The 16,216-nt window shown below is 43.0% G+C and overlaps 1 protein-coding gene across 2 annotated transcripts in view; it reads left to right on the plus strand.

Annotated features, from left to right (window-relative positions):
* The window catches only part of CLIC5 (chloride intracellular channel 5), a 67,873-nt gene that overhangs the window by 9,310 nt on the left and 42,347 nt on the right, over nt 1–16,216 (plus strand). The window contains exon 1 of one of the 2 annotated variants that reach the window (XM_035322311.1): nt 5,496–5,877. The exons of the other annotated variant lie outside the window; for it this stretch is intronic. Within the exon in view, the coding sequence (XP_035178202.1) occupies nt 5,815–5,877 (63 nt within the window). The 5' untranslated portion in view covers nt 5,496–5,814. Of the gene's footprint in view, nt 1–5,495; nt 5,878–16,216 lie in introns of those variants that run through there. 2 annotated transcript variants of the gene reach the window in all.

Here is a 16,216-nt window from a genome sequence, read left to right on the forward strand (position 1 = left end):
TAAACAACAGAGTGAAACACAAATGCATCCAAGGAAATCAGCAGCAATTGCGCCTTCGTGGGGCCTTGTTTACTGGGAGCAATTGAAACCCAGGCTGAGATCTGCGTGGCATGAACATGCCATTTCAAACCTTTTCTCTGTATATTCAATAAACAGGGTGGGAGCAGTGCATTGCATGCTGGTCTTTTGGGGGGGATTTCATCCAAGTTGCATGTACATGCATCAAATTATAATCAATTTAGTTTTATTTTGTAACGAGAAGTGCACCAAGAAATGAACAGAAATAATCTAAACAGGGACTTGCACTAAGAGCACCTGTACATTAAGACTGAGATTTGTGTTATTTGCTCTGTTGCAGAGTTTAAGTAAAATCATGTGGTTTTAGTTGTATGACAGCAGTGAGTCAACAACAGTGGGTACATCACATTTACCTGGTGTTATTTTTCTTCATATCACTTAATATTATGGAGGACTTATTTTGAAAAACAAGGGCTGAGGGCCAAATTCCCTTTTTCATTAGCTATGTTATTGATATAAGCCACAGATCTGGACAATCTGTGATGCTTTCCATTATATCCCCTGCAATAATGGTTTACAGAGCCGTCCTGGTCCTGTACGGAATACATTTATTTTTTAATTGAATTGATGGTTTGGGGGATAATAGTAATTAAAGACACCTCTGTCATCTAGAAACCTCTCTTACTGAATGCAGCATTAGGAGATGATGATGTGCCTTTCAAGTGCCTCTTCCCTGTGAACGGTCAGCTGTGACTGTCTCGATGCAAGTGGAGAGATGATTATCCATAATGAAATCCTCCTTCACCCTCAACAGCAGTGGGTTTTTCTCCTGAAGCTGTTCATGCTTGTTAATGTTACAATGAGGTTTGATAGTGCATCCATGTGAAAACATAATTACATAGAAAAATCATGTCGTGGAGCTCACTTTGAAAAACTCCCATCTGAGCTGATGCTAGTGATCTCCCATTTTGTTAAGCAGCTGGGTTTTGTCCAGAGATCTTTAGAGCTAAAATCATGCATTTTCACCATATGGTGAAGGACAGCTGCTGTAGATTGTGGCTACAGCAGGTTTATCATGTCTAGGGGATGGCTGTAGAGCGAAATATCTAAAACATGCCATTTAAGGGGAATGAAAAGTTTTTCTGGCCCAGATTTTTCCACCTCATACATTTCTTGGGACATTCAGGCTGTGCAGCTGTTGTGTTGCTTTCTTTTGTTCCATGCCCTTGACTGTGGCACAATTTAGAAGAAGGAACAAAATCACAGTTTCTCCTTGTTCCATCGGAAAAAACACATTTGGAGGCACTGTGCATCTCTGGAACCAGGGGAAAACGTCTGCTCACCCAGCCTTGCTCTGAGGGCAAGAACTGCTTTGTAGATTCTTGCAAGCCTTGTGCCTCTGGGGAGCCGAGCAGCCTGACCCCAAATATCTGAGACAAATCTCTTTTGATTTTTCTGAAGATGAAGCAAGAGCTAGACAGAGACATGTTGTAATTCAAATGAAAATTAAAGCTATTCAATTAATCACTTTTATTTTTGGCTTCACAGTTTTTCACATGTTTGCTTGTTAAATAAATGCTATGTCAAAAATACCAGCATGCAATAAATGCAGTTGCAAATTACCGTAATTCAGAACTGTCCCCAGAAGCTATATTTTCATAACCTGTACACACATGCTGGTTTAGTACCTGCACTTGCTACTTGGTTGGTTTCCTTTTAGGCAATTAAGCAGTTAAATGATTCCCAGGTAAAAATCGTAGCTCCCAATACCATTTACTACAGCTGCACCAAGATTTTGCTTCTTTTGTTACTCTGTAGTGGAAGTTTATTCCCAACATTAAAAAAAATAAATGAAAAAATCATGTTTCTGCCTTCCAGGAAGTGTTCTCTGTCATACAAGACTTGCAATTCCTTGCCCTAACAAGATGAAATGGGCAGTGGCACCACGTGCGCGCCACGGGATGTGCTCTGTGCACTGATCCTTCTTGGTAGCTCAGCGGCCTGTTGGAGAGCTCCACGATAGAATTACATGCTGGGTGCTTGGCCTGTGATTCACCCCCTCGGGACAAATCTTTGCTGGATGTGAGGCTTGGATCAGGCCTGTGAAAGCTGATAGGGGTAGAGTGCACCTACAATAGCGGTCTTACGTGGAGATGTGACGGTTCCTTTTCTGTAGCTGGCCTCTTCTTTTATTAATGGCACGATGTGCTCATATTCATTTATATGCCTCATAAAACTCAAATGATAATGACTTGGCTTATGAAGAGTTCATAATTCAGTGTCTAATGTTCTTGTAGGTAACTCAAAGCCTCTGCTACTTTGGACTTGCGAGAAAATGATAGGCCAAACTAAGCGACTCATTCTTCACAGCAAAATGAGAGTGTACTAATTATTTATCAGTACCTTACCCTTCATTTGACTGAAGAAAGAGCTGATTTTTGTAAGACAAAATGGAGCCAAGTGGACAATAACAACCATTATAGCCAAAAAGGTTCCACCTAGATGTAAGTGATAAGTCAGTTTTAGATGACAGCAAAGCAGAAAATGCATGAATAGATTCCTGAATATATATATATATATTTGCTCCTACTCACTGCCTCCTACATCCAACAATAGCTACCTTAAATCAAGCTTTTAGGATATACTTAAAAAAAACACACCTCAGCACTTATATGAACAAGGACTTTTTTTTTTTTTTTTTTTTTTTTTTTGATCTGAGCACCTTCTTTAAGGAACTAAGTCCAGTTTTCTCCCCCATAACTCTCAGGAGTGGGAAAGTGTTAAGTGTTTCACACAAAATGTAGCTGTAATATCTAAAGACAATGCTCTACAGCAGGTCCTATGCTACAGAGTCCTGATAAACCTGTTCCCTGCCATGTATCTTTGCATTCACTCCCATTTAATTAAATGGCCTATAATCAAACAGTCTTGCTTTCAAGGTTTCATTTTGTCATGAACATTCAGGATGATGCTTTCTATTAGCAATAATAAATCTGAGCTGAAGCAGGGAGCCTCTTATTGGGATTCCAGAGGGAGATTTTTGAAAATCAGAGTTTTTTTTGAGGTGGGCTGGATTATTCTCTCTGTGGCCCACCAGCAGCATGAAGCCATTGGGGCCTGACCTGTTCCCACAGTACCTTAAATCTGGGATGAAATGAATACAGCTTCAGGTTATCTTAATGCTTTTCTCTGGAGTGCACAGTTTCCTTTCTACTTTGCTGAGCTTCAGTATAAAAATCCTCGTCTTACAAACTAATTGCAATGTGTGACTAAACCCAGACAGTAATTGGGAAGGAAGGATTTAAATGTTTTGATCTGTTGAGTCTCTGCAGAAACTGCTGCATCTGTAGCTGAACTTCCAGAGGTGCACGGCACACACGTCGTCTGAAGTGGGAGATGACACGTGTGTGGAAATCAGGCACTAATTTCTATTGCTTAATAGTTACAGTGGGATTTCTCTGGCCATTGTAACGCCTTCCATCTGAGGTTGTTACCCTGGGCTCCCTTTTTTACTAGTGGAAATAAAGTAGGCACTTCTAGGGCACGTTTATCCATTCTAAAATAGACATCTAAATAGGCCACACAAATCATCTTTGTAAGTGCTGGTACCTTGAACGCAGATTTTATTTAAACGCTTTGTTTTTGCATTACCAGTACTGTAGCTGGCAGTATTTTCTTCTTCCAGAGCTGATACATACTCTGCTGGGATACAAACCGTGCAAAGCACTTGCCAATATCCAAACAGTGTTTGCAGTGAGGCTGCAGCTTCAGGTGACCTCAGTCAGGGCAACCCACTTGCCATCGTTTTCAGGAGCCTTCAATAAAGGGAAATTACATTGTTGCGTGAGATGCTAAAGCAAAACAAGTTTCCAGCAAAATTTATAGCCACGTAGATGATAATATATTATTTATGGATGCATTTCAGAGATACGGTGACTGTACTTACATATTTGGCTGACTTTTATAACTGTAATATGTAATTACAGTGCAATGATTCTTTTTGCTACACACAAGTGCGCTTAGCCCATGTCCTTGGAAGTCTGCCTGTAGGCCTATGAATAATTATACTATAAATGTTTGGTAATTAATGTACCTAGTCCAAAAATTACATGTAAAAATTTGAAATCAAAGGAGTAATAACACTTAATTCTCTTATAGTTAACCTTCCAGTTATTTGAATGAGTGCTAATTAGATCTAAAAACCATAAGCGCACTTTTACACTAATTATGATGTTGATTATGTTGTAATTACAGTTGCAGCAGCGTAACGAGGTTGTTAACCATTTGAGTGCTTCGGGGAGTGCACGCAGCAGCTGTTGATAGGCATTCCCAGAGAGTTTCCCCAAATTGCTGCAGAGATGTTGGCCACTTCTTTCCTGGACCTGTGTCAAGCGCCTGGAGGTCAGGGGAGGGAATCAGAGATTATCGCGACGGCTGGCAGCTGGGAGCACTTTTAGGAAAGCCGACTGTTTGATCATGTCAGAACAGTTCCCGACAGCCCTGTGGGTGCCAGAAGGGGAGGGCAAACCTGTGCCGCAGCCACGCGAGGTCAGTTTTACTCCTGCCATGCCTGGCTCGCCCAGCATGCGAGAGGGAGCTGCTGCGGTCCTGAAATGGGAGCACGTTTTGTAATTAAAAAGTAATGTATTGGAATTTAAAAGTCCCAAAAAGGGCCTTTCTGAGGGCGTGAAGGTGGCCGGTCCCTGCCGGCAGTGATGGCAAAGACGAGGAGGTGCCGCCCGGCCCCTCCGCCCCTGGGCACTGCCCTTCCCCATGCCTTTTTGCCCCGTCAGTGCCCCATGCCCTGTTCCAGCTCTCGCTCGGGATTTGTGCCTGGTGACCTCTGAGTCACACTGGGGTGAGGGAAGGGAGCATAGGTGTGCCAGCCGGAGGCTGAAGCCCTTTAAAGAAGTTTTCTTCCATACTCCAGAGTGCCATCATACACCAGTTCTCCCTCTACAGCCAGGGATGAGTTCAGCAATAGTTGGCCCCAAATATTTTGTTTTATTTTACTCTCCGAGGCCCTGTAGCTCCTCATTCTCCTACTTAGACCCGTTCCCAGTATGCAGGGCTTTCATCCTGTGCAGACCTCTGCCTTCCTGCATGCTCCTTCCCTGACACAGCATCCAGCCCACGGGATGAAGAAATCGGGCTCCTTTCCCCTCTCCATCCTCAGCAGTAACAACATTAGGATTTCGAACAGCTGAGCAGCAGGACAAAACACCTTCAGAAGAGAAGGAAAACCACCCCCAGTGCTCAAAGCAAGGAGCCCAGCCTGCTGTGGAGCTTCCCTCTGCCCATCTCCCCGGTGCTGCCAGCTGCAGAATAAGGCAGGAAGCAACCGAAACACGGAAAGCGGGAAGAGCAGAACTGTTTGCTCAGAGACCGATCCTGCTGTAGGTACCAGGAGCTTGTCTCCTCCCCTGTGAGTTAACCCCACCCTCTGTTTTTATGCTCCGGGCTATTTTGGGCAGGCAGCGAGAAGTGCAGCTCTGACAGATGAGGATTCTGTACCAGAGCACAGCAGCACTTGTTGCTCCGAAGAAGTACAGCCCCGCGGCAGGGACTGCTCCTCTGCCGCCTGCAATTTGCCTTTTATTTATTTATCCACCTGCAAACTTGCCTTTGCCACCGGTTTCAAGTTTTATTGTTGCGAGTGATGTTTTAAAAGCTTGGCAGAGCTTTTTTTTATTATTATTATTATTTTTTTCGGAAGGGAAACCCACCTGCTGTGGGGCTGAAACCTCCTTTTGCCACTTAATAGCGGGAGATCAGCTGGTGGCCTTGGGGTGAAAAATGACAGACTCTATTCGTGCTAATGGGGAAGGAAAGGACCCTGAAATCGAGCTCTTTGTCAAGGTAAGCTGCTCTGTGAACTGGACACTGGTGTGGCTCTCGGATCACCTCGGCTTCTATTTAATGATCAAACTTTAATTTTCTGGCGCTGAGCGGACGCGGTGCTGTGACAGCCTGTTATCTCCTGCAAACATGTTCACGCTGCTTTCTCCTTCGTGACGTTAGAATTAGCTAATGTTGCAGAGGGAGAGCCAGAGTTCCTTGATTTTATTGTTATTGCTCTCCTTGCGGAGTTTGTCCTGTTATTCTTAGCCTGCTGCCTGCAACGTGCTGGGTCCCAGCTTCGGAGTGCCAGGATTTTTGTTAGGAATCCTGACTTCCTTCTCCATTTTTGGGAATTAGGAGCGAAGAGCTGAGGGGTACCACAGTTCAGTACCTCGGCAGAGGCTGTCAGCTCTGAGGCACTGACAGCTCCGGAAACACAAAGGGTAGAGCTAAGCTGGCAGACTTCTGATTATATTTCCTGGACTCTTGGTTTCTGAAGCCCATTTTGATTGTTTTACAAGGGTGACTAATAAAGAAAACTGATCCAATGATTAAACACAGAAAAACAAGTGCACCCATTATTTGGCAGGATTTTAGAATACTTCAAACTGGGTACGTCTGTTGGTCTTGGGCTAGGAAAATCTTTTCGCTAGAGCCAGTGGCACAGTTCAGCCCCGTAACACAAACAACCTGAGTAACAGCAAACTTCGCGCAAGCTGTCCCACTGGAGAGCTCAGATTTTTTGACGTTCAGAGCATTTAAAGGTTTTAAAGAGCATTTAAAAGCATTTAAGAGGTTTTAAAGCCTCTGCCCATGTCAATCCACCATGCCCATGTAAAATCCAGGTGTTCGGTCTCTCCGAGCCTAAACCATCCCTGGTTTGGATGGGATCATTATTAATATGTGGGAGTTTTATCGGGCCCTTTGCAAACAGAGTACCAAATGATTGGGAAAGCAAATTCCAGCTCCTCCCTTCTGTCAAGCTGATGGTACATAATTGCTTTGTACTCCCTGATGGATATTTTGAACTGTAAGTTGAAATGTCAGCCACATACCACAATGCATATACATCTTCCAAAAACAGTCATTTCAGGTGTGGCCTTTCTGACTGAGCCAGCACAGAGTTTTTTCTCCTTATCAGACAAAGATTTGACAAGAATTCCTGGCTTGTAACTGTCCAGTACATCCCTCGTGAGGACCTTAATATGTTGAAAGGGACCTGCCTGTGTCCATACATCCTGATACCTTTCCTTTACAAGTTGTTTCTACCGAAGTGAGTTCAATGGAGAGGTGTGTGTGCTAAAAAATAGGTTAGTGAGATTTTCTGGTGCTTTGTCCTCACAGATGTGTTCCGGAATGCAAACCTGTAACTGGTGACATGTTTTAGTGCCCACCCTATTTTGCTGAGGCTGATACGGAGATTTGTGATATACGGTAATTTGACTAGCATCAGTTGGTAACGTCAAGGACACTTTTCAGCATGTGAAGCTCTGGGTCCATAAGTAAGTGGCAAAATTTTTACTGTAGTCAGTGGAGCCATGCCATCACCTGAAGATTTATAATGCCAGAAAGAACATTTTTAGCAATGTGACTTCCTGCATAATGCATGTTACAGAGCTGTATAGAGACTCACATAAAACTCATCATTTGCTGAGCCGCAGCAAAAGGATTAATTGGTATCTTCCTGGAGACTTTCCGTTTGGGTTGAAAAATTGCAGTTCTTGAAGTTTTGGAAAGGTGCCATTAATTTAATTAAATGTCTAACAAGTTGAATAGCAAAACACGTAACCGGAGTATTAAACCGTACGGCTCAAAAGTTGAAAAATCGGTAAGAACATCCAAACAAGACAGGAGCTAAAAGCTGTAAAACAGGAGTGTATAAGAGAAATGTGAACAGGTGAAAACTTAGCTGGAGCATGATATTTAAAAGAATAACTGGATAAAGGGATACTGCAGAGCAGGAGGAGGAGGCCCTTGTGCTGTTTTAAGCTTGGGAAGAAGAGCAGAAAGTTGGCAGTTTCCAGCTGAGTATAAGATGCTGGGACGGGTGGCAAATCTAAACATCAAGGTCCACACTCGAGGGAAGTACTAAGACCAGGCAGTTCTGGGCTCATGGAGCATTTCATCGTTTGCTTTTGCAGAGCTGACATTTACTGGAGGGAAACAGTTCAGCCATGCACCCTTGAATGAATACGCAGCCAGAAAATGCAGAGATCAGTGAGACGATGTAAGACAGCGGGTATGGCCTGGAGAAAACTGCATCTTCTGCAAGCACAAATAAACCAGAACAGGCTGTTGTTCACCAGCCAGCGAGCCTCTAATAAAAGCAGTTGGTGTCTCAGGTTAAAAAAAGAGGTGTTACACAATTGCTCTATTTCCTTTTTTCTATTTAACAAGCGGTAGAGCAGGAGCCATAGAAAGACAAGCAGAGGGATGACTATAAACAAAAGAGCCGTGCTGTAACCTAATGCAGGTCAGCTATCTCCTGAGCCGTGCAGATAGGCTGGGCACCACCACGGTGCTTCAGGACACGGGCATTTGAGCTGGGACGGCAGAGGCAGGTTAAGCGGTTATCACACCTATTTGTTATCATCCCCATTGATTTTACTCCTTTTTCTGTTTTTCTGATGGTGCCCTAACCTGGATCTGGGAGACGGTTTGCTGTTAAGGATTGTTCCTTTCTGTGCTTTTCCCCAAACCTGGGCTGGGGCACAGGGGTGGGCAGATGGGGCACGGGCAGAGCGGGGAGATGCTGCTGGAGCCAAGTCCGCAGGTTGTGTAGGCAGGCCCGTGGCAAACACCGAAACTCTCCAGCAGCAAATCGCTCTCTGAACTTGTTTGACAAGGACTTGGAAGAGGCTGCTGGAAAATAAAAGGCTTGCTATATGGCAGCGAGGGATGTTGGCAGCAGCGGCGTTGGGGAAGTAAGCATCAGGAGGCAGCGCTCGCTCTGTGCTTAGCCCAGCTGGTTGTAACTCAGGTTAATTTTATTTCTTTGTATGCTGGAGAAGCAAAGTGCCTCTGTATAAATGACACCCTGACGGAAGGTATATTTAGCTTTTTTTGGCAGTCTCGCACCTGTACACTTGAATATAATGACTAAACCGAACTGGTGCTCTTTTGAGAGACGTGCAGCAATACCGACTATTAAATTGCATATGGGAGGAGCACAGAACTTTTATGGTTTCTTTTTGTTTGCTGTGTAACCAGGTATTTGGATGTATGTTCCTTGCATTTCAGAGTTAGAGTGCTGCTTAGTATCTGGAAAGTTAATTTGATGGCAGATTTGTCTTAAATGTGGAAAACCAAACTTGATGTGAACAAGGCTCAGAAGTGGAACTGTCTGACTTCATTGCTCAGGACGAGCACAGTCTAGAGAGCAAACAAATGACAGAAATTGTCCAACGTACAATAAAAAAAATTAAATAAATCTTTCTGATTTAGAAATAGCTATAATAAGATACATAACAATCCATATTTCTGATGATCAAAAGTCAGTAGTGTCATCGTGGCAGTAAGAGGGCGAGCAGTGAGGTGGCAGATAGTTATTTCTGCAGCCAGTCATCGCTGTGGCATTGGGGTGGATATTCTGGGTATGGTCATCAGTCCAGGTTTTCAAGAGCTTCTGCTGAAAAGGTGCAAGGCTTTACTTCACAGAGCCTTCAACTGCAGTCATGCCCAACACCCATCTACTGGAAATGTGGATATGCTTTAAAAAGCACAGAGGGAGACCTGTTAGAGACCTTGAACTCACTGACTCATCCTTTGACCGGATGCTAATTGAAGGCATAAAGTCATAAACCACGCCAAACGCTCTCAACCTGTCCCACCCATTAGGAGCAGAGAGCGTTGTGCACGACCTGCCATGGTGAAGGTGTCCTTGCAGTGTCTCAGGGATACGGCAACAGCCAAGGTAAGGCTCAAGGACTAACAGCGGTGATCTAATTGTAAGGACTCCTCCAGTCACTACTGCTAGAGGCTTATCATAAAGAAAAGAGGTTAGTTTCGGTGTGGCCATGGTCTGCTGGAGGAGCAAGCAGACATGCTGGGAGCCTATGAGCCATTTGTCACCTCCAAACATTTCATTCTGAGGAGCTTGAGGTGTCTATTAGGAGTATGCTTAAAAGCACTGCCAAGATTTGGCCAGAGGCGAGCCCTGAAGTTTTTAATTATCTCCACCATAAGGTGATTTCAGACTAACCCTGGTCAGGATTTTGGTGAGCTGTTGTAATGGAGCCCTAAAGGAAGATGCAGATAAAAAGGTTGCTCTCAGTACAATCATTCCCCATTATTAAAGCTTTTTGTGTTTTTAAGGTGATAGAGTCATTGCGATAAGAAAACTGGTTTTAGTTTCAAATTTTGGGGCTTCTCAAAGCCAGTAATGGCCTTGCTACCTAGGAGAGAGCTTGACAGGCTCCTTTTAACCCATTATAACAATACAGGCTCTGTAATTTATTTGATTCATAGACTGCCCTCTAGAAACATTCTGACGATGACTAGAATTCCCAACCAGATCTGGAAGGCAGAAAGTTCTTTTCTGTTTCTTAGGAAGCCTGGATATTTTACCAGCTGCTCTGAACTCAGCTTTTGTCATCCATAAAAAAATCATTTCTACCTTTAGCGGAACCTTCTAGGTAAAGAGGAAATAGTAAAGAAATAAAACTACCAGGAAGAATAGTGATACTGAAACATCTGGTTCAGCCTGTCTGGCAGTCCAAGGAGGACAATAACATATTTTTGGATCCTTGGTCTAGTGACTTGCCAAGCCTTTCATGTTTCAAGAGAGAAGTAGACAACCTACATGGCAGATACACAGATGCATACAGTGCATGCAGTCTCTGACAGCTTTCAGCCATCACCCTGGCAGCTGCCCTGAGCACGGGTGTTATGATAAGGATCCTGCATTTCTTGTCCATTCTGCGCTGCCGAGCAGATGGTGGGCTTCATAGGCCTTGTCTCCTCCAAACTTCATTTGGTGAGGTGGTGCTTGAGCAGCAATCTCCTGTCTTCCAGTGTGCTGGCCTTGTGCACTGGTATCGAGGTTCCCAAACCATGAGAGTGACCACTGGTAGTCCAGACATCAGCATATGTATTGGGAGGAAAATAATTTTAAAGCTTTGTTTGCATTTGTATACTCTTGCTTCATGAGCTCCTTGCAGGAGATCTCAAGAATTTCAGTGTGATTCTGGCTCAGTTCCTTTCTTGCTCAGTTCTTTTCAAATCAGGATTGACCCTGTTGAAGCCCACAGAATTTATGTGTGTAAAATGAGCAAAGACAGTCAGGCTTCCTAAATCTGAATCATACTGTTTGAACGAGCAACATAACCCACTGCAGTAACAAGCAGTAAACCACTGCAGCCCCAGTTAAGTGGGAGAAATGCTACCAGGGCTAAGACTTGTTTCTCTCTCTCTTTTTTTTTTTTTTTTTTAATAATTTATTTTATTTAGCATTTTCCAATAAAGTAATCTAAAGAACAGAATCAAGTAAAACATCCACTTTGATAAGATCTAATTTTGCTTTAATTTTGTACTGCTGAAAACCCATAATTCAATAAATTAAATAGACACTTAGCAAATGTTTTAAAATTGCAAGTTGCATGTTTATCCTTGTGATGAAGAAAAGCAATACTCTAAAGAAACTTTAGTCGGAGTTGTACAGGCCAGAGTCTGTGTGTCTGCGTCTCTCTTTTCTCTCTGAGCGTTTGCAGATTTTGTCTTGTGAGAAGACAAATGTCTCATTGGTGGGAATACTGGAAACAGACAGTGTACAGTTTAAGCAGGCCAGATGTACAAAAGGACTTGGCAGGGATATAATCACTGTCCATGCCACCTTAAACCTAGGCTGGAACGCTTTTATGATTGACTGGGAAACTGGATCTCAAGTTAAGAAGGGAATTTCATCTGTGTCTCCTGCCTGCATACATGATCTAATCATTAGCTAAAGGTGAATGACACCCTTACTTGCCTTTTTTGCTTTATTATTTTTTCCCCTTATATAAATAGGCGTGACTGCTGGCTGTTTATTGAACTTGATGGCATCAATGTATATGCTAGATGTGACCACATATCTGATTAAAATTAAACATTTGCATTTTTGTGGAGTATGCATGGACTTCAATATTTCATTAAATACCTTTCTCAGTTGAACCTGTAATTAGAACAGATAAGACTTTAGAGACATTCAGGATGGGTCATATCCCGTTGCAATAAAATCCAGTGAAGCTTGCACTGCTGAGTTCAGCAGCAGCAGTTGGACCAGCTTGTGTGTCTTTGAGAAATCTCACCTTAAGCATATTTGAGGTTTTGTTAAAACTTTTTTTTTTTTTTTTTGGATCTGCATAGTCTAATCAGGTAAATATAGTGTTTTAATCCTACTATAAAGAGCTAGTGATACTCAAAATTGTTGTTGCTCGTACTTAGAAATAGCCATCGGTATGCTTTGGGCACTCTATGTTTAGCTGCAGATAGCTTGTTTTCCAACTCTGGCAGCTGACTCTCTGGTCTCTCTGGTCGCGTCAGAATCACAGGTTGGTGTGTCACAGTTCAGTGGTGACAGTGAAGCTCCAGTAAGTGTCCCCAGGAAACTTTTATCGGCAATATATGGCTCTGCTGAGGCTATGCCAGAACAGTAAATGTCACAGAGATCGGTTGACAGAGCATCCCAAAAATATACAGGGATCCTTTCCAAGAGAACCAGTAGGAAGTACTTCTCTGCTCCATAGTTACATGCTAGTATCACTTCACCTGGCTATGTCAAACATATATTGACGGAATACTGTGTGAGGATCATTTAGAATAACAAAATGATCTTTACAGCAACTGCATTACTTGTATTACTAGTATTACTTGTATTACTGGTGCTTGTATGACACCTAATTCTTCAAAACCTGGCAGATCTAAACTAATCCTAGCTATGAGAGGTATCATAAACACTAGTATTTCCATTTGGCAGCTAAGGGCTCCAGTGGAAGATTTTTCAAATGGTTCTTTATTTAATAGAGTTAGACAGGTGCTAATTGGCAGTGAGTTTATGTATTAGGGTTGTAAATGATTAAAAGATGTCAATGATACTATTTTTCTCAGCAAAGGCTTACTCAAAGCCATAAGGAGAATCAGCTGGCATAAGGAAGGTCTTGATTTTGAGCAGGATTCAGCCTCTATCTTTTTGAACTAGGAAATCAGAGCAGGTGCCTGAAGTACTGTAGTATGTACTTAGAAAATAGATTCAAGTGGTTCATTTGACAAAGTAGTATTTAACATTGATAAAGTCCAAAATAGATCCTCATTCCCTTTCCTTCCTTGCCCCTTGCTCTGCCTGTTTGTACTTTGTATTGCTGACCTGCAATAAAACTCATCTAGGTGTTATACCCATAGTATATATACACATCTGCAGCTGAGTTAAATTTTTTTTGTAGGTCTAATGAATTTAATCAGCATCATGTTTTCCTGGCATGATTTTTTATATTATACTTAAGAGCTGGAAATTATTATAGAGCAAAAGTAATTCAAAATGTATTCAGTTGTGTTTTGAAGATCCCAAATCAGTAATATTATCTAGTCATAGAATCACAGGGTTGGGTTGGAACGGACCATAAAGACCCCCAGTTCCAACCTCCCCTGCCATGGCATGGACACCTGCCCCCAGCCCAGGCTGCCCTCAGCCCCATCCAGCCTGGCCTTGGGCACTGCCAGGGATAGGGCAGCCACAGCTCCTTGGGGCAGCCTCTGACAGGGCCTCACTGCCCTCTGAGTAAAGAATTTCCTCCCAGCATCTAATCCAATTCTCCCCTCTTTTAGTTTAAAACTGTTCCCCCTTGTCCTATCACTATCTGCCCATGTAAAAAGATTTTTCTGTAACTGAAATCTACATGTCATTGCTCTTTGCTGATAAACTTGATAGCAAAGTTCACTCATACATGTCGAATGACTCCATAAAATGTTTAATTTGACTGTTAACTTAAATGACTGCAAAATAGTATTATTCTTTCTCAGTAATCAAAGAAGAATCATAGAATCATCTAGGTTGGAAAGGACCTTCAAGACCACCAAGTCCAACCACCAACCTTACTGAGTCCCACCAGTAACCCATGTCCCTCAGTGCTATGTCCACACATCTCTTAAATATCTCCAGGGATTGGGACTCCACCACCTTCCCAGGCAGCCCGTTCCAATGCCTGACCACCCTCTCCATGAAGAAATTCTTCCTGATGTCTGATCTAAACCTTACTGGCACCACCTGAGGCCATTTCTTCACATCCTATATCACTTGTCACCTGAGAAAGGAGACTGACACCCTCCTCCCTGCAGCCTCCCTTTAGGTAGCTGTAGAGAGCCAGGAGGTCTCCCCTCTTCTCCAGACTGACCAACCCCAGTTCCCGCAGCCCCTTCTCATACATCGTGTTTTCCAGTCCCCTCACCAGCTTTGTTGCACTTTTCTAAACACATCCCAGCAACTCAAAGTCCTTCTTGTAGTGAGGGCCCCAGTGTGAGCACAGCACTCAAGATGCGAGCTCACCAGGGCTGAGTACAAAGTGGCAGTCACTCCCCTGGCCCTGCTGGCCATGCTGTTTCTGCTGCAGGCCAGGGTGCCCTTGGCCTTCTTGGCCACATGAGCACAGTGCTGGCTTGGTGTTGACCAGCACCCCCAGGTCATTTTCTGCCAGGCAACTTTCCAGCCACTCTTCCTCAGACCTGTATCACTACACGGGGTTGTTACAACCCAAGTGCAGGCCCCAGCACTTAGCTTTGTTGCATGCCATGTAGTTGGCCTTGGCCCATTGACCTGGCCTACCCAGATCCCCTGCTAAGCTGTCCTACCCTCAAGCAGATCAGCAGGCCTGCCTGACTTGGTTTTGTCTGTAAACTTACTGAGGGTGCACTTGATCCCCCATTTGATAACTAATCTTTTTGTGTGTTTATGTTTTTACCCTGCTATATATATCCTTTTTTAATGACAGTGCTCCCTGGCTGATATATCTCTTCCATGATATAACATAAGATTCCTCCTCTATTCAGCTACTCTGGTGCGCCACAGAAATTGTGTGGCTACAGTGTCAGAAGAGAAGGTGTGCTCAGAAAAGAGACTGGAACACAAAGCACCAGAGATACACTTCATTCTGCATGATACTACTGCAAAGTTTTGCCATGTTAAAGTGGCCCCAAATGCTGATATTTTTGAATTTCCATCCTATGAACAAATCAGTGTTTCATCTCTTTATCCTAATACAGAGCAAAAGCAACAGTTCCCACCACGTTGAAACTCCTGATTTTTATTTTGATCCAGCTCTATACAAAATATGAAAAGGTCCTGCCATGCACATTCTGCAACGTAAGGTCAATAATATTGCTAGGTTACCACCCAAATTCTTTTATTTACTCTTTTGCTCTTCTGCCTTCTTCAGTGACCTTGGGCAAGTTTTTCAGGCTCTCCTGGTCTCAGTTCCAGCTCTGTAACATACTGATTATAGTTCTCCACCAGATGTGGAGGCATTGTGGGAGCAGGGAGTATTCTTTGCTCCTTCCCAGAATGGCATCCTGAACACCACTGAAAACAGAAATGTGTGGTGGGATCAGGTCTGTGATTTTTCCTTCTCAGGGTATTGTATCTTCTGTAGTGACTTCCATTCCAACCTCTCTGTTTTGTCTGATTGCTCTCACAGGCATTCAGACCCATAGATTTATACCAGTAAGTGTCTTAGTTCTCATCACTTTGATGTTGGTCCCCTGGGTCTCCTGGTTCAACTTCTACCAGTGAAGTATTGTGCTTCTCCAATTTTCTTCCTTGTGCCTGATTGCCAAATGAAGTTGAAATAGCTTCTTTGTATGTATTTCTGGTAACTGTGCATAACACTCAGATAAAGCACTAATTGAGGCATATTTCAAGAGACTAATGACTAATTAATGCACCTGTGGGACTGTAGGAGTTAAACCTATCACTGCTACAGCTACTTGAGCAAAGAAAACCCCATAACATTATGGATGAAGTTGCCCAGATAGTGATAGTTTGCTCTTCTAAATCCTCATTCTTGATAGTCCCTAATTTTGTGTACAAGGCAGATGACAGAAAACCATGGTATTTATCTGTTTATCTGAAAAAAATACTTTTTTCCTCTTCTTGCATATGATAATTTCCTCTGGACTAAGAAAAAAATATCATGACTTGATTCTCCATTTGCCAATATTTCAGATGTTAGTAGCTGGTCATGATACTGGGGATGCAGTTTACATGCAGAAGGAAGTTTGCTTAATTTATATATTGCTTTAGTTTTGCTTTCTGTTAACCTTGAAGATGCCAAAGCCCATATAAAATGTTCTAGCTTCTGCTGCTAATAGAGACGTCTGAGTACAATGTTGTACT

Source organism: Oxyura jamaicensis, chromosome 3 (assembly GCF_011077185.1).
Source record: "Oxyura jamaicensis isolate SHBP4307 breed ruddy duck chromosome 3, BPBGC_Ojam_1.0, whole genome shotgun sequence".
NCBI lineage: Eukaryota > Metazoa > Chordata > Aves > Anseriformes > Anatidae > Oxyura > Oxyura jamaicensis.